This window comes from Tachypleus tridentatus, chromosome 13 (assembly GCF_004210375.1).
Source record: "Tachypleus tridentatus isolate NWPU-2018 chromosome 13, ASM421037v1, whole genome shotgun sequence".
NCBI classification, from domain to species: domain Eukaryota; kingdom Metazoa; phylum Arthropoda; class Merostomata; order Xiphosura; family Limulidae; genus Tachypleus; species Tachypleus tridentatus.
In genome coordinates, this window is record NC_134837.1 from 40776381 (window position 1) to 40798690 (window position 22310).

General features: G+C 33.7%; 1 protein-coding gene across 1 annotated transcript in view; it reads right to left on the reverse strand.

Moving 5' to 3' along the window:
* The window catches only part of LOC143237384 (ras-related protein Rap-2a-like), a 45332-nt gene that overhangs the window by 7582 nt on the left and 15440 nt on the right, over nt 1-22310 (reverse strand). The window contains exon 2 of the mRNA XM_076476584.1: nt 4221-4394. Coding sequence (XP_076332699.1) covers nt 4221-4394 — 174 coding nt within the window. The remainder of the gene's footprint in view (nt 1-4220; nt 4395-22310) is intronic.

Consider the following 22310-nt stretch of genomic DNA (forward strand, 5'->3'; position numbering starts at 1 on the left):
TGTATTTTAAAAGTTAAACGTTGCTTCCTACAAACTTCAAAAGTAAGTCTGTTAAAATAAAAATAAAACTATAAAAATTATAAGCTGGAAAGACTCCAGAGCAACATAGTAATTTTTTTTTCTCCAAAGCTGGATTGATTAAGTGTTAGAGTAAGCCTAATATTAATGACTTATGACAAGAATTCCTATAATTATATTTTAACAGCTTGTGAAAAACGCCCATATTATAACAATTGTTGTAGCAAATGGCGTATACAAATAGCGTTCCAGTCATAACTGTGTTTATTGTACCCCAGTCCACCTAATTAGATTCAGGGAAACGCGTTGACGGCAATTGATATTGTGAATACTGTACTTCAAACACTATTATTATGCATTCTAATTCCAGAAAATTCCATGATAATGTAGTGTTTAAAAATATAATGGGCCTAATACTAATGTCTGGTGGCAAATGCAATTATTATTATGCTTCGCCAGCTTGTATAAACATTCACACAATTAAAATGTATAAGTGTTGTTGTTTTAGTGTTTATTTTACAACGATAAAATTCAAAGTTCTATTCCATGTGTTGGGTAAAGCAGAGATAAACTATTACATAACGTTGCTTTGAAAATAAATCTATACTCATAAAAACACATGCCATGCCAGAGTTATAAACTCTCTCATATGTACCTAGTGTTGTAATTAATAAATCCGTGATATAAATTATCGACGTTTTCACTATTTTGACTAGAATTTGAATTTGCATACGAGAGAAGAGGTAACTTCGTTGTCACATACTTTCAGAGACACATTAGGTTGAGTTCAGAGTTTAGTTAAAGGCTGAAACACCGTTATCCACAATCCTGTAATAGTAAATGGCGCTAATGTAACACACAAAACACGAGAGTAATAAATATATATTAATATAAATGTAGCACTTCGAATCCTTCAAGAAAACAGGAATAAACAGAAATAAATTGAACACATGGGAAAACGAAAAGAGTTTCTAACAGAAGGGAATAGAAGCTGATAAACTCATGAACTCTCCTATATGTATATACAACGAAAACAACAAGTGTCCTTTCTTCATATGGTAGTCTAGTGATCGAATAAAGCTATTATCGATCTGGTACGAACACTTGTACTTGAACTGTAACCTACAGTTTTTCATAACCTCATCTTAAATTTTAAGTTTTTTTTACACGTGTTTATTAATGTTCGCATTTTATTTATTTATTGTTGTATTTCTGATGTGTATTATTTATGTTAATAATATTTATTATTACAATCTAAACGTCAAACAATCTCTATGCCTCTAGATCACGCATCTTAGATCTCGGAAATTCAAAAACATTCACACATTAAACGTGTTAATAAGCTATAACGTGATGGTTCTTTTTTAATATCGGCTTGGCATGGCAACGTGGATAAGGGACTCGACTCGTATATGAGAGTCGTGGGTTCGAACCCTGTCGCATCAAACATTGCCGCCCTTTCAGCCGTGGGGGAGTTATAAAGCCACTCTCAATCCCACTATTCGTTGGCAAAAGAGTTGGCGGTGGGTGGTGATGACTAGCTGCCTTCTTTATTGTCTTACACGGCTAAATTAGGGACAGCTAGCGCAGATAGCCCTCGTGTAGCTTTGCGTGAAATTCAACAACAAACAATCTTTTAAAATCTGACTCTGTTATAATAAATAGCACGTTGTGTGACGACTCAAATTTTCAAAGAAATGAAAAAAAATATTACGACTCTCTTTATGATTCCATTACTTTTTTAAACCATAAAAAAAGAACATGACAAGTCATTAGTTTCAATATTTTAATTAAAATTAGGTTGTTAAACATGTGCTAAATTTAATTACAAATTTCCTTTTTTTCTCATTTGGTTTTATTTTCAGTAAGAGTCGGACAGAAAGTTTCTTAAGAAATAATTGTCCATTAGTTCTACACTATTCATTTTTAAAAAGGTCAGAAACTTTTATATATTTTATATTTATTTACGTTGGTGGTGATATTCGTACCAATCATCACCGTAACGGTTTCTGTTTAATATATTTCTAGGAACAATTATTCATCTTGTCCTCACGTATTGTAGCATGTTAGCTGAAACCGTATCTACTCGACTCAGTGACTGAAATCTTCTTTAGGATTCTATTAAGAATGAAATATAGTAGATGATCTGATAACCAATGAATGATATTAAACGGTTAGTTGTAATACTATTATACGACTTTTTGGTCAGGAGAGTGTATGATGGTGTTATAACGTATACTAAAAGACATGCTGCGCTAAATAAGGTGCTACACGTTAGAAAGCTTCGTTTATCGTAAACGGGTAATAAAAATAATTTCATCAAATAATTTATATGTGTATGTCATAATTCTTCTTGTTTGATGAGGTATAGTGTTTACAAAGGGCCTCTTGGATAGCGGTAGTCACTGTTCTACACTTTTATTACCGAAATCCCTAATTGGCCAGTAAAAATGTTTAATAAATGTTATTAACAGTTTCATTATGAGTTAATATCAAATCTACCAAAACGTGATGCTTTATCATCTTGGATGTTATATACCATATGGCTCAAAAGTCGTATCTGTTAGTAAAAGTTATACAATCTTCAGCTGGAAATTTATGAAAAATTACACTTTCTGCTCACTTACCCATAAACTGTTTAAATACATTATTAAACCTGATATACTGTGAAGTGGCATCTACGATGCTTAAAAACCATCAAGGGAAAAAGACAGAGAGTAAAAGTATATCAAAGTAAATGGTAAAAGAACCGTAAATGTTTGTTACTTAAAAGGTGGCAAAGGAAGTAACTAGCCTGATAGAACTGACAGTGATGAAAAAAAATGTTAGGCCTAAATAGTTCAATGTTAATAATTTCTGACCATGTTTTGTTGTCCAAAGTCTTAAAAAAATTATAACAGTGTTAAAAACCACAAGATAAATAAATCAATAAAAACAGTAAGATAAATTTATGAGAAAATAGTGCATAATTACTTGTAGTTAATACGTACGACGATTGTTAGAAATGTCTTTAAACTATTGATCTGCAGTGCGTCGATGTTTTTTAAAAATATTTTATTGTTTTTAATGTTTTTTGTCTCAGTTTCACTCAGCGGTACATTTTCATACCACTATAAAACGGCCCGGCATGGCCAAGCGTGTTAAGGCGTGCGACTGGTAATCTGAGGGTCGCGGGTTCGCATCCCGGTCGCGTCAAACATGCTCGCCCTTTCAGCCGTGGGGGCGTTATAATGTTAGGTCAGTCACACTATTCGTTGGTAAAAGAGTATCCCCAAGAGTTGGCGGTGGGTAGTGATGACTAGCTGCCTTCCCTCTAGTCTTACACTGCTAAATTAGGGACGGCTAGCGCAGATAGCCCTCGTGTAGCTTTGCGGGAAATTCAGAAAACAAACAAACAAACCACTATAAAAGAAATACACGTATTTCATATGAAATACCATTGTTACTAATATATATATACATATATTTATAAGAAGAACGAGTGAAGAGGTTAAAATGCAGACTTATATCACTAATATAAGCAATCGTAAGCCATTTTTGTTCGTTACACCCACGATTGGTTTTAACAAGTTATTTTCATTCAGGAACGTATCTTGTCGCTCATGAACCAGCGCTAATGCTTCACTAAAACAAAAGAAAACTGAATATATATATATATAGAGAGAAAGAGAGCAAAAACAAAAGAAGAGAGAGATTGTGATAGATAACACAACGACACTGACTTTTTTGTTTCTGCTCAATATCCATTCCATCTGTCACCTAATTTCCACGTAATTGCAACCACGAAGTGTTTCTGCGCGTACGTTGCCTTCTTGCGGGTGTTCGATTTATGATAAGAAAAAAAAGCAAAAACGTTGCTATAATATTTAGCGCTACTTTATTGAGTAATAAAGGCTTACATAAATGAATTCAGCTAAACAATGTAATTTTTATTTCCAAGCTAATAGTTAACATTTTCGAAAAACAAGAAAACTTAACTAAAAACATTGGAAACTGAACAATATATTAAGAACATTGTATAAGATAGGTAAGCATGTTGGCGTATTACAAGTCTATTTGTCAAGAAACATTTTCCACACCAAAGGGCTTCGTGTCTATCTAGATATCCATTTATTTTTCTGTCGTAGGCCCTGGACCTGTTTGCTTTTCTATCTTTCTATCTGTCTATCAACGTTCTGATATTAAAAATATTAACAACTTACCTCTCAGATTTGTTATCAAGTTCCATAACTCAGTAACTTCATGGAATGACTGCTTGTCGTCTACACTGAAAACAATAACAAACCCCCGACCGGATCGGATGCTTAATTCTCTCATAGCAGGGAAATGATGAGACCCAGCTGTGTCCAAAATCTCTACTGTATGAAAAATGCCATCTGGTGAAAAGGTAAAAAATTATTATTAATATTTTGATAAATTAATATTGTTTTTAAAATATACTGTATTATTTTTTTCTAAAAGGAGATTCTATCTTAAACATCTGAGGTTTTATATAGAAGTGAACAACAAGTAAGAATGTTTGACTTTCTTTAGAAATTGAACATCATATTTTTTGTAAACTGTTTGCGTTCCAGTTTCTCTTGTTTTCAATAAAGAAGGAATTTTGTTACAGAGACTGATTTCATAATATTGGTTGAATGATAGACTCTGTAGGGTAAACAATGCATGCATGTGTTTTTAAAAAGATTGTTCACATACATGTTTGTTTATTATAGTTGTCTTTATTTAATATGAGTTTTGAAACAGACACAGTCTAACACATTGAAATAAATACAAAATAAATTATTCTAATATACGAATTAACCAAATTTTGGATTTTTGTTTATCAGACAAGTAGTGCTTCGCACCCTGGTTCAGCTATTTTAAGTCTGATCTGTACATAGTATTTTAATATTTTCAGCTTGAACGGTTAAACAGCCAAGTCAAGGACCCCGAAGTACTGGCATAACCACTGATAGTTCTTTACATTTGATCACAACGAAGAGAGCCACTCATCAGCAGCTACATAAACGTTTAATCTTAATAGAAAAACGAAACTGACTTCACTTTTATAACACTGCCTGGTTCAAAGGTAAGATAGACGTCTTATATTGGAAGTTTACGTTTTATCCTAAAAGTATATTAATTTCATATAAAATTAAATTCGTCATTATCTTGGGATTAATAGGGTTCTTAGTGAGTCACAAACTTGCCTATGTTAAACACACAAAATAACAGGCGAGAAAATATATGTTATAAAATATTAAACATACGCAATTGAAATATTTCTTTAGAGAATATATTCAAGGACTGTAAACACCTGGAAAATACTTTTTTTTTGCTCCACAGTTTTTTTATTACGTTCACTAGATGTTTAAAATCTGTCACATACGAAAGATGAATTACCAAACATGGAATTTATTACAGCGATTACTAATAAGTCTAATACAAAGATATCTAGACATGTGAAAAACTCCCGCTGTTAAAGCATAGTTACAAGTAAAGTGTGTAAAGTTTTAAGCTATATTAAGAGTAATTTTCACACGAGTTCAGCTGCTACTAAATGCATTACCGAGTTTCAACGAAAATTAAAAAAACTTACATAGGACTTTGTTGGCATGTTCTATAAGTTAGGTTCAGTTTTAACTCATGGAGCATATTACAGCTTTTATTTCGATAAAAAAAAAAGGTAACACTAGTTCTTTGATGTAATAAAGTTCAGTTAGATCTTATGAACATTTTTATAGACCCTATTTGTATTTTTCTCCACGTATGTTTATAAATTCATGACGAAACTCATTCCAATATTCGGAAGCCAAAAGATTCTTTTTTTCTATTTCAGACCTGAAGTCCTTAGAAAATTCCTAATAACACTTCTGCCGTTTTGTTTCAAGATTATTTAATAATCTAAACTTAATATATTTTTATATACCTGTTCATTTACATACAGTTGGATGAATACGTTATTGTAAAAGAATTTTGAATATGCAAATCAGCAAATCAGTGAAAAAACACAACTGATATAGAGTTGCGGTGAAAAGGAATGTATCAGAACTACGTTTTGACATTGCTTGGTGTTTTTTAGTTTGTGTAAAATCTAACAGATCTTGCTTATCGTATACTAATGGTGTTTTGAAACGTTATCTGTGTACGTCTGCAAGAAAAAACAAATAGCAGATAGAATATATATATATATATATATATATATGAGAGTGAAAATATTTTAAATATTTAACCTATTTACATATTGACCTGCTTATCTGTCATAACAATGTGGTTTAATTATTGACCTGTCTATCTGTCATAACAATGTGGTTTAATTATTGACCTGTCTATCTGTCATAACAATGTGTTTTAATTAGAAATTGTGCTTTTATTTTTACTTAACATAAGAAACACTGAAAATGCAACAAATATTAATAGAAGTACCAATACTAAACAGAAAGACATATCGTTTCAGGCCCGGCATGGCCAGGTGGTTAAGGCAATCGAGTTGCAATTTGAGGGTCGCGGGTTCGAATCCCCGTCACATCAAATATGCTTGTCCTTTCAGCCGTGGGGGCGTTATAATGTTACGATCAATCCCACTATTCGTTGGTAAAATAGTAGCTTAAGAGATAGTGGTGGGTGGTGATGACTAGTTGCCTTCCCTCTAGTCTTACACTGCCAAATTAGGGACGGCTAGCGCGGATAGTCCTCGAGTAGCTTTGTGCGAAATTCTTAAACAAACCAAACCAATCATATCCTTTAAAGAATTATATTAACACAAAATTATATGCCAGTTCCTTATAAAATTTCACACGTAATCTTGTACTGTGTCAAGTTTGGTGCTGATTGATCAAGAAATGTGGAAACTTATAAGGAATAGATACACACATAATGACGTTAATTTCTATAGAAGATGAGAGGTTCAGCTCCCACCCGTTTATGACCTTCCTATATTCCTGTGTCAAGTGTGATGCTAACTGATCAAGAAACGTGGCAATAGATGACTGAAAGGTGCAAAAAATAGGCACAAACTTACCTATATGTATTAGATCCTTTTAAATTAATCTTTCATTTCACTAGCATTTTGCAAGAAGACATGAAGACATTGATAAAGCAAAAGTGAGCTTCTGTATGTTGTCCGGTGAACATATTATATAACGAGATAAGAAGGAAAATATGACGACAGAGAAGTAGCGCGTGTTTTTATAGAGATATATGTATGTAAGGTACTATATTATCTTAAAGAGTGTATTTTGTACCAGTCTCTCAAAGAAAAAAAAATTCAACGACACCTTATCATTTTACAGAACTCTCGACCGCTAGTCCATTAGTTTCTATCCATGGGCAGAATGTACGTATTGAAACACCAACAGAAAGATTGAAAACCAGGAACATTATACTTTGAGATAACCACGGTAATGTGAAAAACTGGGATTGAGATAGTTCCCTAATGGTATTATTATCAAATAAATAAGCACAAAGATTTTTTTTTTAAATATATGTTAAAGATATAGTTCAGAACTTGTTATTTACATAAAGCTAGTAGTAGACTCATAAACGTTCATGTACGTTTTTGCTTATAAGGTTAACTGTTTATACGTTATCATCAATCATAATGTTGAACAGGTTGGTTTGGTTTTTGGAATTTCGCACAAAGCTACTCGAGGGCTATTTGTGCTAGCCGTCCCTAATTTAGCAGTGTAAGACTAGAGGGAAGGCAGCTAGTCTTCACCACCCACCGCCAACTCTTGGGCTACTCTTTTACCAACGAATAGTGGGATTGACCGTCACATTATAACGCCCCCACGGCTGGGAGGGCTAGCATGTTTGGCGCTAATCGGGCGCGAACCCGCGACCCTCAGATTACGAAGCGCACGCCTTAACGCACCTGGCCATGCCAGGCCATGTTGAACAGATTCAACAAATTATTCAAATCTACAAACATGTATTTAAATGTTGTCAGGTGAATCTTATCTTAAAAGGAACGTAAAATCTTGTTCAGGTTTGTTTGTTTCTTAGGAATTGGTAACAATGCTTTTGTTGTAAACGATTTGACTAAAAACTAAAAATAGTCTTGTTGGCATCTCGGTTAAGAGATGTTCAGTTAATAAGTCCACGCTTGTCACTAACAGCAAATTAACTAAAAATCTAAATTAAAATCATGTTGTTGATATGCATGTTGTTTTCGTATCACTGAAATAATCTCATAAATACTTTGCCCCTGTTTGTTCCAAGAGTTTTTTGCACAAGGCAACACTAAAGTACATAACTAGCCAAAATTATGAACTGAAAAACTACTGTTAAAGCAGTTAACGTCAGCTCTTAGGCTAGTAGGTTCTAACCATCACTCTTAAAGTACATCAAACACTCCAAAAAAAAAACGCGGATCGAGTTCTGAGACAGTGGAAACTCAAACTTTGAATCCTTAGATTCAGAGCCCAGTCACACGAGCCACCATGGCAGGCTAAGCCTTGCCAATAGGCCTAAAAGTTAAAGCAACTGTTAATTCAAGTAGAAAAGTATATATGCTCTTACGAAATGTTCATTTTTACAAAAGCACGGCTGATTTTATAAAAATGTGCATATTTTCATTCCAATATTTATAAATTATAACTCTTCTTTGTTTCCTATTCTAGACATTCCATTTAGTCTTGTCTTTGCAAAAGTTGTTTAAAACACCCACTACTATTATAAAAAGCAGGCCTTTCTTTACGATTTTCCATTGTGCTGTGAGGCTAAAAACAGGATATTTCTGTGATCTCCAAAGCCCATACTAATGGGCTGGGGATTACGTTTTAAAACCTTTTTTTTTTTTTGTTTCGTTTGTGTGTCTGTGCGTTCTAACCTGTCTAATATTTGAGAAATTCTCTGAAAAGCTAACGTTAGCCTTCGAGCTTACCAGTCGATTTGCAACAAAATTTCTTGTTGACAGCCTTTTCATATTAGTGCTGTTATCTGAAACGCACTTGGGAATTTCATACCTATATGTTCAGTTCTGTGTTCTTTCCCTAGCTGAAGGAATGAGGTATCGACGGTGAATATTTTTGTTCTTAGTAAAGTCAGGTTGAAAAATATTGCTGCTTTGATAGAGCAAAGACAGTTCAACTACCCAATAAAACGAAGACTTTTCCTATCTGCAACGGTTAGTAAAACACTCTAAGATAAAACGAAAACTTTTAAACACATGATAGATCAGAATTATTATACCAATTTTTTCCGAGACCTCCATTATCAGTCATATAAACATATGTAACTCATAAACGAAATCATTATATTTTTCTCCAGCGTAGCGTTAAATACGATATATTTGAATTAGTCACTCCAAAAGTATTTCTTTATATATGTTTGTATTTCTTTATATATGTTTGTATTTCTTTATATATGTTTATATGCATGTTTGTATTTTACTTTTATTTCAGATAATATTCACACAGTTTTTCCGATTCTGAAAATTATACGATATTTTGTTGTTGGATTTTTTTCTGTGCGAATACAGATCAAATTTAGCTACGATAAAAGGCAGTGTTATGCTGTGTGGTATCAGCGTGGACTGATGGTTAGCATACCTGCACTTGTAAATCCGAAAATAAATGGTTCAAAACTCGTTATCCCTCATTTCTGGGGTTTGGGGTATTCTATTAAACAGTAATATTCAAATTCCACTAATCGATCAAAAAGGAGCAGCCCAAGAGTTGGTGGTGAGCAATATTGGTTAGCTGCCCTTTCTGTAGTCTACCAACTCAAAATAGATAGCACTTGGTTACCTTTTATAGACAATTTTAAAAAAATAAAATTCTACACTAGAAACGCTATTCTGTCGTTTCAAGTTATATTTTCAGTTACTACTAAATTACTGTATAGAGTAATAGATATTTGTGATAGTTTATTACTATTTTATGGAATTTTTTATTAAGAAAAAGTCTACTTCACATTCGTTTGATAGTAGTATTGTTTTTTTTTAACCTCGATATCCAGCTGTAATAACTTGTTATACATACGTTGTGGCGGATTTACTATTATATAGTTATTTAAATATCGATGTTTGTTTCACTTAAATATATCTTTAGAAATTTAACTTATACTGTTAAATATGTGTTGCAAAATTCTCGTCTGTTCTCTAAATTTGTAGAAGATTCTCGAGCGTAAGATTCAACAATATATGTTTTACACTGTTGCCAACTGAAATTTCGAGAAATTTACAGTGAACTTTTGTAAATCGACGCTCCAAGAGACAGTTTAATATTGTTGGTTTGCTACAGTTAGTATACTATAAGGCCTGGCATGACTAGGTGGTTAAGGTGCTAGACTCGTAATCTGAAGGTCGCTGTCTCAAATCCCTGTCACACCAAACATTCTCGCCCTTTCAGTCGTGGAAGTGTTATAATGTTACAGTCAGTTCCACTATTCGTTGGTAAAAGAGCAGCCCAAAAGTTAGCAGTAGGTGATGATGATTATCTGCCTTACCTCTTATCTTGCACTACTAACTTAGGGAACTCCTAACGCAGATAAAATCGTGTGGCTTTGCGCGAAATTCAAAAGCAAACAAACAAACAGTTTACAATAAACTTCGGTAGCTATGACTGTGATAAACACTTATTAACGAAGAAACTATAGATATTTGACAAGGAACGTTTATAGATTTCGAACACTACAAACCTTTTAATTTCAGTGAATTAACTTTGGACGTTAGTATTTCTAGGAGGACATTGGATATCTTTGTCGGAAAAAAGTGAACTTGTAAACGGTGTGAGGTTAGCCATCACGAGTAGTGTACCTGTGCATCAACATAGAATTAATTTGTTCATTGTGAATCGTCGATAAAAATTTCAGTTCCAGACCAGATAGAAAAACTCAGTATTATTGGTAAGTTTGTAAAATTCTTGCTTATATACCGTTAATTCTAATAACCGTTATTGCCAATTTTATATTTGGAGTATATTGAAATATATTTCTATTAAGAAAGAAAATTATGTGTATCAATCTTGTTGGTAAATATCATTCAATTATATCTAAATTTAAAATTTCGGATACTAAAAATTATAATACGTAACAATATTTATAGTTTTTCATTAAGAGCAACTACATTCCTACAACCAGTTATATGTTAGAGAATGGAAAGTTTAGGTGTAGAAAACTATAGTACTGAGCACCTATATCTGTTCATATATTTTTATTCTATTAAGTTAAGTCTTATAAACGGTGTATTCTTACGGATGTGTGGGTCCTATCTCTACAACGAAATTTAACTTTTTTTCTGTTTTCCATTTTATGTTTAATATGTATTCCTTTACAAAGAATCCTGAGGGGTTAGTAAATGGATTGCAAATTTGCGTCACTCATGGTAACTCAATAACAAGTTTCGAAGCTGCATTATTGAAATAATACATGATTTACTGGTTATAACCACTATGTCATTTTCTGTTGAAAAATCATGTTGTAGTATTTCAATAATGCAGCTTCGAAACAAGATATCACATAAAACTACGTAACCTTTTAAAGATCGAGGAAATGAACGATGAAACCCATAAAAATATCCACTTGGAACTGTGTTGTTGAAGTATCTTTGAGCCATGGATACAGGTCAAAGAACTTACCGTTAAAGAGGAATATGCATCCAATATTAATTGTTTTAGAACCAGTATTCAAATGTTTACCATAAAAACATTTCCTAGTCTAAATTTTCTCCTCCATAGTTTTGTTCTTACAGCTTTCAATGTAAAATAAAATAAAGGTCTTGAAACATGATAATCATATAGTAACTGATATTTACTTCGCTGAAATGTTAACATTAATGAATGCTCCTATAATGTTTATAAAACGCTTGTTGTAATGATGCTATTGTTTACCTAGTAACGATCTTCACATAATCAGTAGAAAAAAATATTCTTCTAGTTTATCTACAAATTCAAATTATATGTGTAGTTAATCCAGATTTCAGAATTTGCTGTGTTTGAATTTCGCGCAAAGCTACACAAGAGCTATAGGGGCTAGCCGTCCGTAATTTAGCAGTTTAACACTAGAGCAAAGGAAGCTAGTCATCACCACCCACTGCCAACTCTTGGGCTACTCTTTTATCAACGAATAGCGGAATTAACCATCTCATTATAACTCTCTCAGCACTGAAAGGGTAAACATGTTTGGCGTGACGGAGATTCAAACCAGGGACCCTCAGATTAGGAGTCGAGCGAGCTAACCAGCTGGCCAAATTTTAGAACGATAATAAGTTTCAAAGATATAATTCCTAAGAACGAAGAGTTTTTTATGTTTATGTTCTTACTGCTTTGAAGAAGTATCTAGAACTCATGGTCTCGTAGTTGTTTAATCAGCATAAAGTAATGCACTAAAATAAAATCCAAGGAATGCGTCTCGTGTTGCTAAGCGTGTTGTGGCAGAATGCGATGCTACTTCTGAGGCTGATAATTTTGACCACAGCCTGTGAAGTTGAGGACCCCTGAAAGGTTAGTGACTGTTAAGTAATCATACATTTAACCAACTGAATTTGGGTTACCTACTCTTATTAAAGTTGCAAGCCCATCTACTTTTCTTGAAAAAATATTGTTATATAAATATAAAAGAAAAACACACCTTTTGTGGACAAACACGTCCTTCAATGTCCAATAAAACCTTATCTCATTTGAATAGGAATAAAATGCTAAAAACAATTCTGATAGGTCTAGAACGAGAGCTATAGCTCCACTAAATACGGAGTTATAAATATCAGGAACAGTTGATCTGGGTTTTATCAAACTAAATTGAAAATCCTAGTTCACTAAAAGAACTAATCTTCTCAAACTGAGCTTTACGCCACTTTTGAAACTTGAAGAACACAGTGAGAGAAATCCAGGTCACACCGTGCAAAAATTAATCAAGGACAAGAGAAGAGGATCTATCAGGTTTTTCATCTTTATTATCGATTATCAAACGTACGCCTCGTCTTATCTTGACTGGTTCAATCTACATTCATCACAGGTTATGGCATTTTGCAGTTTTTACATAATAATACAGACACCTTTAGAAGGTTTAACGATGTCTTTCTGACTGTGATTAATTCAACCTGCCCTTATCACAGATTATCATGACACCGTAAAGTCTCGTTTGACTAAACTAGTCGATTTATATTATGATTTGACAAATAATATTCTTGTTTCTCTTCGTTGTGAAACACATTCACTAATTAAACAGATTCAAATCGTATCTTCACGCTTGATGTTATTTCCTTAACCAAAGAGCTTCTTTCCATCTGTTTTTCTATTTTTGTCACTGTAGCATTTCTTTAAAAGTCACTTTGCTAGCAGAATGCATATTTTGCTTTCTTTCAAAAATTGGAATGTCTTACAAAAGAAACGTTTTTGTCAGTTTTAGGTCTTGTTGGCTGGTAACCACTAACATAGATTTAACCTTTTAAAAAAAAAACAAATGAAGTCTAAAGGGATGAATGAAATAAATTAGACTTCTAATAAAACTTTAGTAGAGCACATGCGTGTTTATTGTTTTGTTAGCTAAATTTGGTATAAGTTTCTTACCACACAAACATTTTTGTTCGTTGAATTTCGTGCAAAGTTACGCGAGGATTATCTGCGCTAGCCATCCTTAATTTAGCAGTGTAAGACTAGAGGGAAGGCAGCTAGTCATGACCACCCACCGCCAACTCCCACAAATAGTGGGATTGACCATAACATTATAACGCTTCCACGGCTGAAAGGGCGAGCATATTTGGTGTGACGGGGATTCGAACCCGCTATTACGAGTTAAGGGTCTTAACTATCTGGCCATGCCGGTCCTACCTTACAAACAAAGACAATCCTTGCTTGTATCACGAACATACAAAACAGTTTCAAAGACATTTATCAAACCATGTATGTGTGATGTAATATTACAAAAAATACATTAGATGTTGTTATGTTTTCATTCTCAGATCAGTCAGTGGAAATTTCTTGTAAAAACGCGAATATAAAAGTGGAAAGTAGAAAATTAGCATGTTATACTTATTTGTTCGCACGAGCTATTAGTTTTATGTCACTGCAACTTACACGCTGATGTCTTTCAGACTAAAATCAAATGTTCTTAATCTGGTGTTATTAATGTATATATTTATTAAACCGGTGATACAGTATAACGTACTATTTACTCTTAAAGGTTTTCTGATTTCTACTTATTCCTTCCAAAGATTTGAATGCTATGCACATCTATACTTATATATATATCATACAATTTTGTGTATATATGCATATATGTCATGTAGTTTTGTATGTATATGTAAACATGTCATGTAATTGTGTCTATATATATACATATGACTTGTGGTTTTGTTTATGTATATATGCTATGAGCCCGGCATGGCCAAGTGTGTTAAGGCGTTCGACTCGTTTCCGATGGTCGCGGGTTCCAATCCCGGTCGCACCAAACATGCTCTCCCTTTCAGCCGTGGGGGCGTTATAATGTTTGGTCAATCCCACTATTCGTTGGTAGAAGAGTAGTGGCGATGGGTGTTGATGACTAGCTGCCTTCCCTCTAGTCTTACACTGCTAAATTAAGGACGGCAAGCGCAGATAGCCTTCGTGTAGCTTTGCGCGAAATTCAAGAAACAAAAAAACGATCCCGACACAATAGCGCTTTTATATACTAATATATTTTCAATGGCTGAAACTAGTTTATAATCTATTACTTCGTTTGTGGTGAAAATAATTTATCCGTAACTGGTCTAGTGTGAAAGAAGTAAATAGAGGCTATTAGCAAAATGATAAATTGAATCGGGTTTACTGTCATAACAAACCGAATAATGCTGAGACAATGAGTTATGGATAAGGTCGCGAAATTTGTGTCAAATTCCAAATTATGTTTATTAATCATTACAACCTTGGATACTAGTTTTCATGTTTTATTAGTCGAACTTATTTTAAAATAAAAAAAATACATGTCTTTACAACTTACAGTAATCACAAAGAAAGCGTTTCTTTGAAGATTTCACTTGTTTGGTTGTTTAATTTCGATTCCAGTATTAGAAAAATAAAAGGCAAATTATGAATTAGACAATAGATGCAGATAAGGATTTTGTATATGTAAATCAGCAGGCACAACACAATCGTAGTTTATATAAAATTTCGGTGGGACGGAATGTATCAAAACTACATTCGCGCAAAGCTGTAGGAGGGCTATCTGCGCTAGCCGTCCCTAATTTAGCAGTGTAAGACTAGAGGAAATGCAACTTCTCATTACCACCCACCGCCAACTCTTGAGCTACTCTTTTACCAACGAATAGTGGGATTGACCGTAACATTATAACGCCCCACAACGTTCGGTGTGACAAGGATTCAAGCCCGCGACCCTCAGATGACGAGTCGAACGCCTTAACCCATCTGGCCATACCGGACCAAATATTCACGCATTTTAGAATTTCCTTATTCTTAATTGCATTGGAAAAGGAGGGTACATAGATTAAACTGGGGTATCAGGACTATCCAGGAAGAGACTTGCAATAAGTAGTATTCCAGTAGTATTAATCAATGATCAGTGGCAAACGTCGCCCACGTGCCCCATGCTACAGTACACAAAATAATCAATAATAACTTCTGTCTGTGAAGTCACGAGTACACAAACTTTTTCAAGACATTTCCGTTTTTCCGTTACATAACTCAAACAGCCTGAGAAGGAAACTGATATTCGTGCTATTCTAAACGAAGTCACATCAGTTAAATCGACCATCAATTACTGTGCGATTGGTGTGTTGAAATGGACATTAAGAAACGGTCGTCCTCGTGCTTTAGTTGCAAAAGCGTTACGACAGAATATTTTGCAATGGAAGTTGCGTTGTAGAACTGCTGTTAAATTACAAGACTGTCAAAAAATATTATCTATAACGATGCTGCAAGGCTCCAAAAATCGTTTAATTTAATGTTCTCAACCTATGGTTATATACGTATATATAGTACTGATAATGAATGAATTACATAGACACCATCTTTTATTGTACTGAAGAGCAGATAAGGCCTGCCACAAAGACCCTGTTTTAAAATCTCCATAGTATATGGTGTCCTGTTTGTTGACTTTTACAGGCAGTCTCTTTTAAACTACTGCTACTGACTAAAAGAAACATGTTGATTTTATGTCTTCCCATCGGTAAATTATACTGTTTGAAATGAGAGTAAAAATATTAAATGATGAAACTTTATATTAAAAACTGGTGATAAGTAAAAGGTGATAAGCAAAACAGTGAGATTCCATTTGATATTACTTATCAATAAATTAAACCAAGGCTATTCAATATATTTGAAAATCGTGGGTAATAAGATAGTTGAGGCTTATATGTATTCGATTTTTGAAATACCTTATCTTAGCTTTAATTGTTGATAAATGCACCTGATATATAACATGTTAATTGAAACTGCACAATTTCTGTTTTTCACGTCAATTTTTATTAGTGTTCAAAAACTTTATTGCTCTGTTTTTGATTAGATTTTATCATTTGTAGTGACGAAGTATTGCCATAATACGGATTCATAAATGTACCGCAGTTTGTTCAACTAGGCCTTACTCCAGCTATAAAACTGGGAATTTTTAAGTTTGTCATGTGATCAAAATCAGATTTTCAGTGCTTCAATTTATTTTAAAAGCAAGTAAAGTTTTCTAAATGTTGATGACTCAAAAGACATCCTTTTAGGCGTTTTTCATAAGGCGTCTCTAGGTGGTTAAGACATACAAACAATTCATTTTACATTGTTTATAAGGCATATAAATATTTAGAATATTTACATTTTAGAGTAGCCGGTAGATCGCGAACTATGTAAAAAGACAAAATTCGCTTTGGTAAAACTACTTCTAAGATTCCTCTTCTTTGAAGAAAACAAACAAACTTTCGTATGCTCACTTGTATATTTTAGAGTTAAACTTAATGAAGTAGATATTGTAATGTTTGAACTTAAGTCCAAAGCTTTACGTTCTCAGTTGTTGTGTCACTTGGTTTTAAAGCTTAACCATCGTTATGTTGGTGGTATTGGCCCTTAAAAGATAAACTTCTAAATGCAGTGAATACTTTTTGTTGAGTTACCTGCGGCTGGTGTTGGTTAGGATTTATTCTATCTAAAAAAAATGAAACTTTGACAAAATATTCCCTTACATATTTCTTAATGTTCATTGTTGCTCTTTGCATGAATAAAAAAAAAAGAAACATGATTCTGTTTAGTTGTCGTTGTTCATAGTTAGAATATTTGTGTTTTTGTTGTTAAACATAAAGCTACATACTACACTATAATGCGCTAATATGCTGTGTCTATCGAGGGTATCGAATTCGAATTTTGTTGTTTTAAATCTACAAATTTACTTCCGAGTCACCGGCGATGGAGGAACATAGATAGACGAAGACCATACATGTAAAAATGTAAATGTAGTCACTGAAATTTTCACACTAAAAAAAACATAAAATAAGAATACTTATTCTATCTGCTGGTAAAACATATAAATATTAATATAATATAAATAAAAGCTTCAAAATCAGAGCTGTTTTTAAGTTGACGCTACTCTTAGGAAAATAACTAAAAAAAATCTTAAAGTATTCTTTAAAAGTGGTCGTTTTGTTATATACACGTCATCAATGATAGTTCATAAAATAAGCATCCACAAATAATGATAAATTGGCTATATATATAGTTTTGTCTTGTTCTCAGAAAGAAATTAGTAAGCAAAATATCCCCCCTCTAAATGACATTCTACCACCAATTCAGTTGTGATTCAATTCATAAATATACCCCAAAAGCTAGAGGCAGCTAAATGAATACTGGTAGGCTAATGGAAGATGTTCAAGCCGCTGGGAATAAAAAAAAAGTTACTTATTGCTGAACGACAATTCGATTACACAAGCATCCATTTTACGAACAAGTAACAAAATACGAAATATTAGATAAAGGATAGTTTGTGTAACACTTGTTAAAAACTAATGTCGCTGAACGGCATTCCACTGACACAAACATTCACCAGCACACAAACATATATACGTACTTATATATACATACGTACATACTGTAGTATCAAAATGACAGTTGATAGGACTTACTCCGGAAGGTATTATTGTTGTTATTGTACAGTGAATGATAAATAAAGAGTAAACAATCACATCTAGATATAAGTTTTTGAAAGCATGCATTTCTATTAAACCAAGTTTCTTTTCCTTTAACGCTAAAATTTAACGTTCGATTTCCAACAGAATCTCAGAACATGTGACCCATTGTATGGATTTTCGCTAAGAGCAAACAAATGTATTCTCTTCTTTACCTCTCTGCAGTCGTATGAGTAAAAAACATAAAGATAATTTTAGTTGAAAAAATTTAAAAGTCACGATCCATGTATTTACCAAAGTTGTAATTAATGTTTATCTCAGAGAGAGAGAAGTGACAGCTAAATAAGAAATACTGTCCTCTTCTGGTCCTTTTCACTTGTCATGTCAAATATACTTGAAGTACGTTTAGTCACTGGTAATGCCTCCAACATTTCTCTGAGGTCTAGTTTCTACTCCCAACAAAAACACCTTACTTATGAATTAAGATCAAATTCTTGAAAAACAGGCTATTTTTTAAAACAATAATTCTACTCTGTATTTCAAGCAGTTTAATAGAGAGCTTTAATTTTTTTTGTTCAAATCTGTTTTTAGTTTGCCAGATTAATTGTACCATCAACCTAAATATCTCACTCTGTGTGCCATATGATATGTTTGTGTGAACAGGCGGTAAACTCATCTTGTTGCGTTATCACACACACACACACACAAGATTAATCAACGATATTTGTATTTACTAAGTATGATCATAGCTCTGGTATTTCAGAAGCGTGTTCTAACATTGAAACGGTTCCTTTGAAGTTACCATTGGGTTACACCTACAAATGGAAGAGCCCAATGCTCCAGACACTATGTCACTGAACATGCTCAGCTGTGCGTATTTACCAAAAGTAACCGTATATATATAGTTTAAAAAGCCACACAAAGTAGCGGGTGCTGCTAGCAGGTTGCCTTCCCCCTGACCCCTGTTTAATTCAAACTTATGGACGGATATACCTGAACCCAATGGGTCTCTGATGTGACCATTAATAATAAGGTGTCGTTCAGGTTAAAAATTTCATTTTCAATTTTAAAGATAAAATTATTTAGAAAGAAGCACTAAAATACAAAAATGTCTGTCTTATTAAATTCATGCGACGGCAAAAAAAAAAACTTTTTGTTTGAAGATAAACACAAAGCAACAGAATGGGCTATCTGTGCTCTGCCCACCATACGTATCAGAACCCGGATTCTAGCTTTGTAAGTCTGCAGAGATACTGATGTAACATTTGAAATGGATAAAAGTAAAAGAATAAAGAATGTCGGTCGTTTCGTCGGTCTTTACCACCGTAGAAGTTCTACTGTGTGTTAACGCAGGTTCATAAAGCACAATTTGAAAGTTAGCAAAGTTTGCTTGTCTTAACAACATCTCAAAGAGCTATGAAGGAACTTTCAAATTTTGGTTTTCTTATGTTACCTAAACTGTGTGGAGGTCGGCATGGCCGGGTAGTCAGGGCGATAAAATCGTAATCTGAGGATCGCGGGTTCGAATGTCTGTCACACCAAACATGTTCGCTCTTTCAGCCGTGGGGCGTTATAATGTTACGGCCAATCCCACTTTTCGTTGGCGGTGGGTGGTGATGACTAGCTGCCTTCCCTCTAGTCTTACACTGCTAAATTAGGGAGGGCTAGCGCAGATAGCCCTCGAGTAGCTTTACGCGAAATTAAAACAAACCAAAAACAAACAAACACATTAACTCTATGTGTTGTTGTTGCTACTTTTTTCTCGATTATTTTCAGCTTTATTTATTTTAAACATTCAGATCTAATTACCAAATTAATCGAAATGTTTTAATTGCAAAGTATCAACCCGAATATTTATTAAAATTTGCATATTTATAATAAATTCGTTTGGAGATGTGTTGTAGCAATTAAACCTGTAGAAACAACAGATGGTTATTGGATAGAAAGATTGTTTTTAATGCATCTATCGACTGAGTTTCCTGCTCTTATATACTGATAATATTGGTATACTAGACTTGATCTGTAGCTATTTTATGTAAAGTTGTAGCAAACGGAAAACAAATTGTTGTCATGGTTGAGATCATCTCTTTAAATTTTTTGAGTTTTGTTTTGAAACGAGACCTCTAAAACCATATGATAGGGTAAAAATTAATGTTAGTTAGAGACAAATAGCCGCCTTCTTTATAATTAAATTATTATCATAAGTAATAATGCGCGCAAATTTTGTATTGCTGGATTTAAAATTGTGTGGGCCCAGGGGATAGCAACTTACATCCTAAGTAATTTTACGTAGAATAAATTAACAATGGGCCCCCATTAAGACCGTGGGCCCTGGGATTGAACCCTCTCTAGACTCTACTTAAATACCCCATAGGGCCGTTGGTATATGTGTTTTCTTAGCAAAGCCACATCGGACTATCTGTTGAGTCCACCGAGGGACCGTTGGTAACGTTTGTTTCAAATTCACGCACGCTTCCTGTTCGAAATGAAAATAGATGGTGCTTACGGTTGTCACAAGTATGCAAACGAAAAAAATATAGCAATTTTTTTACTATAAAGTCGTCCCTCGCTAGTACAGCGTTAAGTCTACGGATTTACAATTCTAAAATTAGTGGTTCGATTCTCCTCGGTGGACTCAGCAGATATCCTCATGTGACTTTATAACAACACAAAGACATACATACTATAAAAACCAACAAGCACGTAAGAAAAACAGATAAAAATTCAGTATGTTGACTTGCTGTAGTGACTGAGTTAACATGTGTGTGTATATATATATATATAAAAGCAACTTAAGTTACACATTTCGATTGTTATTCTTACCCGGTGAAATACTGAAGAAATAGCAGGTGAAATACTGAACTGGAAATAAGAAGAATTTGTACAACTCCTTCCCGGGTAAAATTAGTATGGTGTTACTTTCCAGGAGTGACAAGTTCTTTACGTTCACCATAACGTAACTTATATATATATATATATATATCCTCATCGCATGTGTTAATACGTTCCTATTACACTTTACTAAATAATTCGAAACTAGTTACTAAGGTTTATCGACATTTTCGAGCTTAATTTGTAATGGGAGGTTTGTTTTTTGTTTTGTTTTCTAATTTTCGTTCAAGTAAGCACACATTATACAGTTGGAATGTAAAAAAGCAGTTGTATCCATTTCAGGATGTATTGTAATATCATCACATGCTGCCACTGACCGTCAGTGTAAGTACCAAGAAAAACAGAATTCGAGAACCAAGACACGATTGACTGACTGCCCTTCAGATGAAACTAATGTTACTACACCCACTTATCAAGTGTTAAACTTGCCTTGCACGAACCACGTCAAGCGCAACAAAGGACAGGAGTTATTTTCGGTGCTTTGTTTTTACTGAGAGTAATAGTACCATAGTGTTTTGTAACTAGGAAACTCTCAAGTGTTAATGGAGCCAGTAACTGATACATCAAAGTACATTTCAAATGTGATGATTTTATATCAATTTCATATAAATAATGTAATACTTAAAACATATTTTGTGCTATAAATAGTAAGTATTCAAAGCAAGCACATTTCTATCCATTTAATATGATGACCGGTAATCCCAATGAGATTTTTAAATAATTGCCATGTTTAAACGTGATTGGTATTTGTTTGTTTTTTCTCACCGAACTTTGGTTTAAATGTTGTATTGAAAATGTATAAGATAACGTTTTCTCGCTTACAAGTACTTTGAATAGTTTGCTTGTCTTTTGAATATCACGCAAAGCTACACGAGAGCTATTTGTGCTAGCCTTCCCTAATTTAGCAGTGTAAGACTAGAGGGAAGGCAGCTAGTCATCACCGCCCACCGCCAACTCTTGGGCTACTCTTTGACCAACGAACAGTGGGATTGACCGTAATATTAATAACGCTCCCACGGCTGAAAGTGCGAGCATGTTTGGTGTAAAGGAGATTCGAACCTGCGCCGCTCAGATTAGGAGTCGAATGCCTTAATCACTTAGCTATGCTGGGCTTATTTTAAATGGTTTCTTGTTTGTTGTTCAGATTTTTTTACGTAATACTTTTACAGAGCTTGTAAATTAACTCACTCCTGTAAGTAAGTATCTGTGAAATATAATACAACACGTTCATAGATCGTTTTTGTATTTGTTGTTTCACTTATGGCACTAGCTTAGGTGTGATAATCTTTTATTTTACAAGTTAGTTTGGATAAATATATTTCTCAAACTTCCTTTATCCTCATGAATTAGTTAAAGACCAAATAAGCACTGCTGAATTTGATTA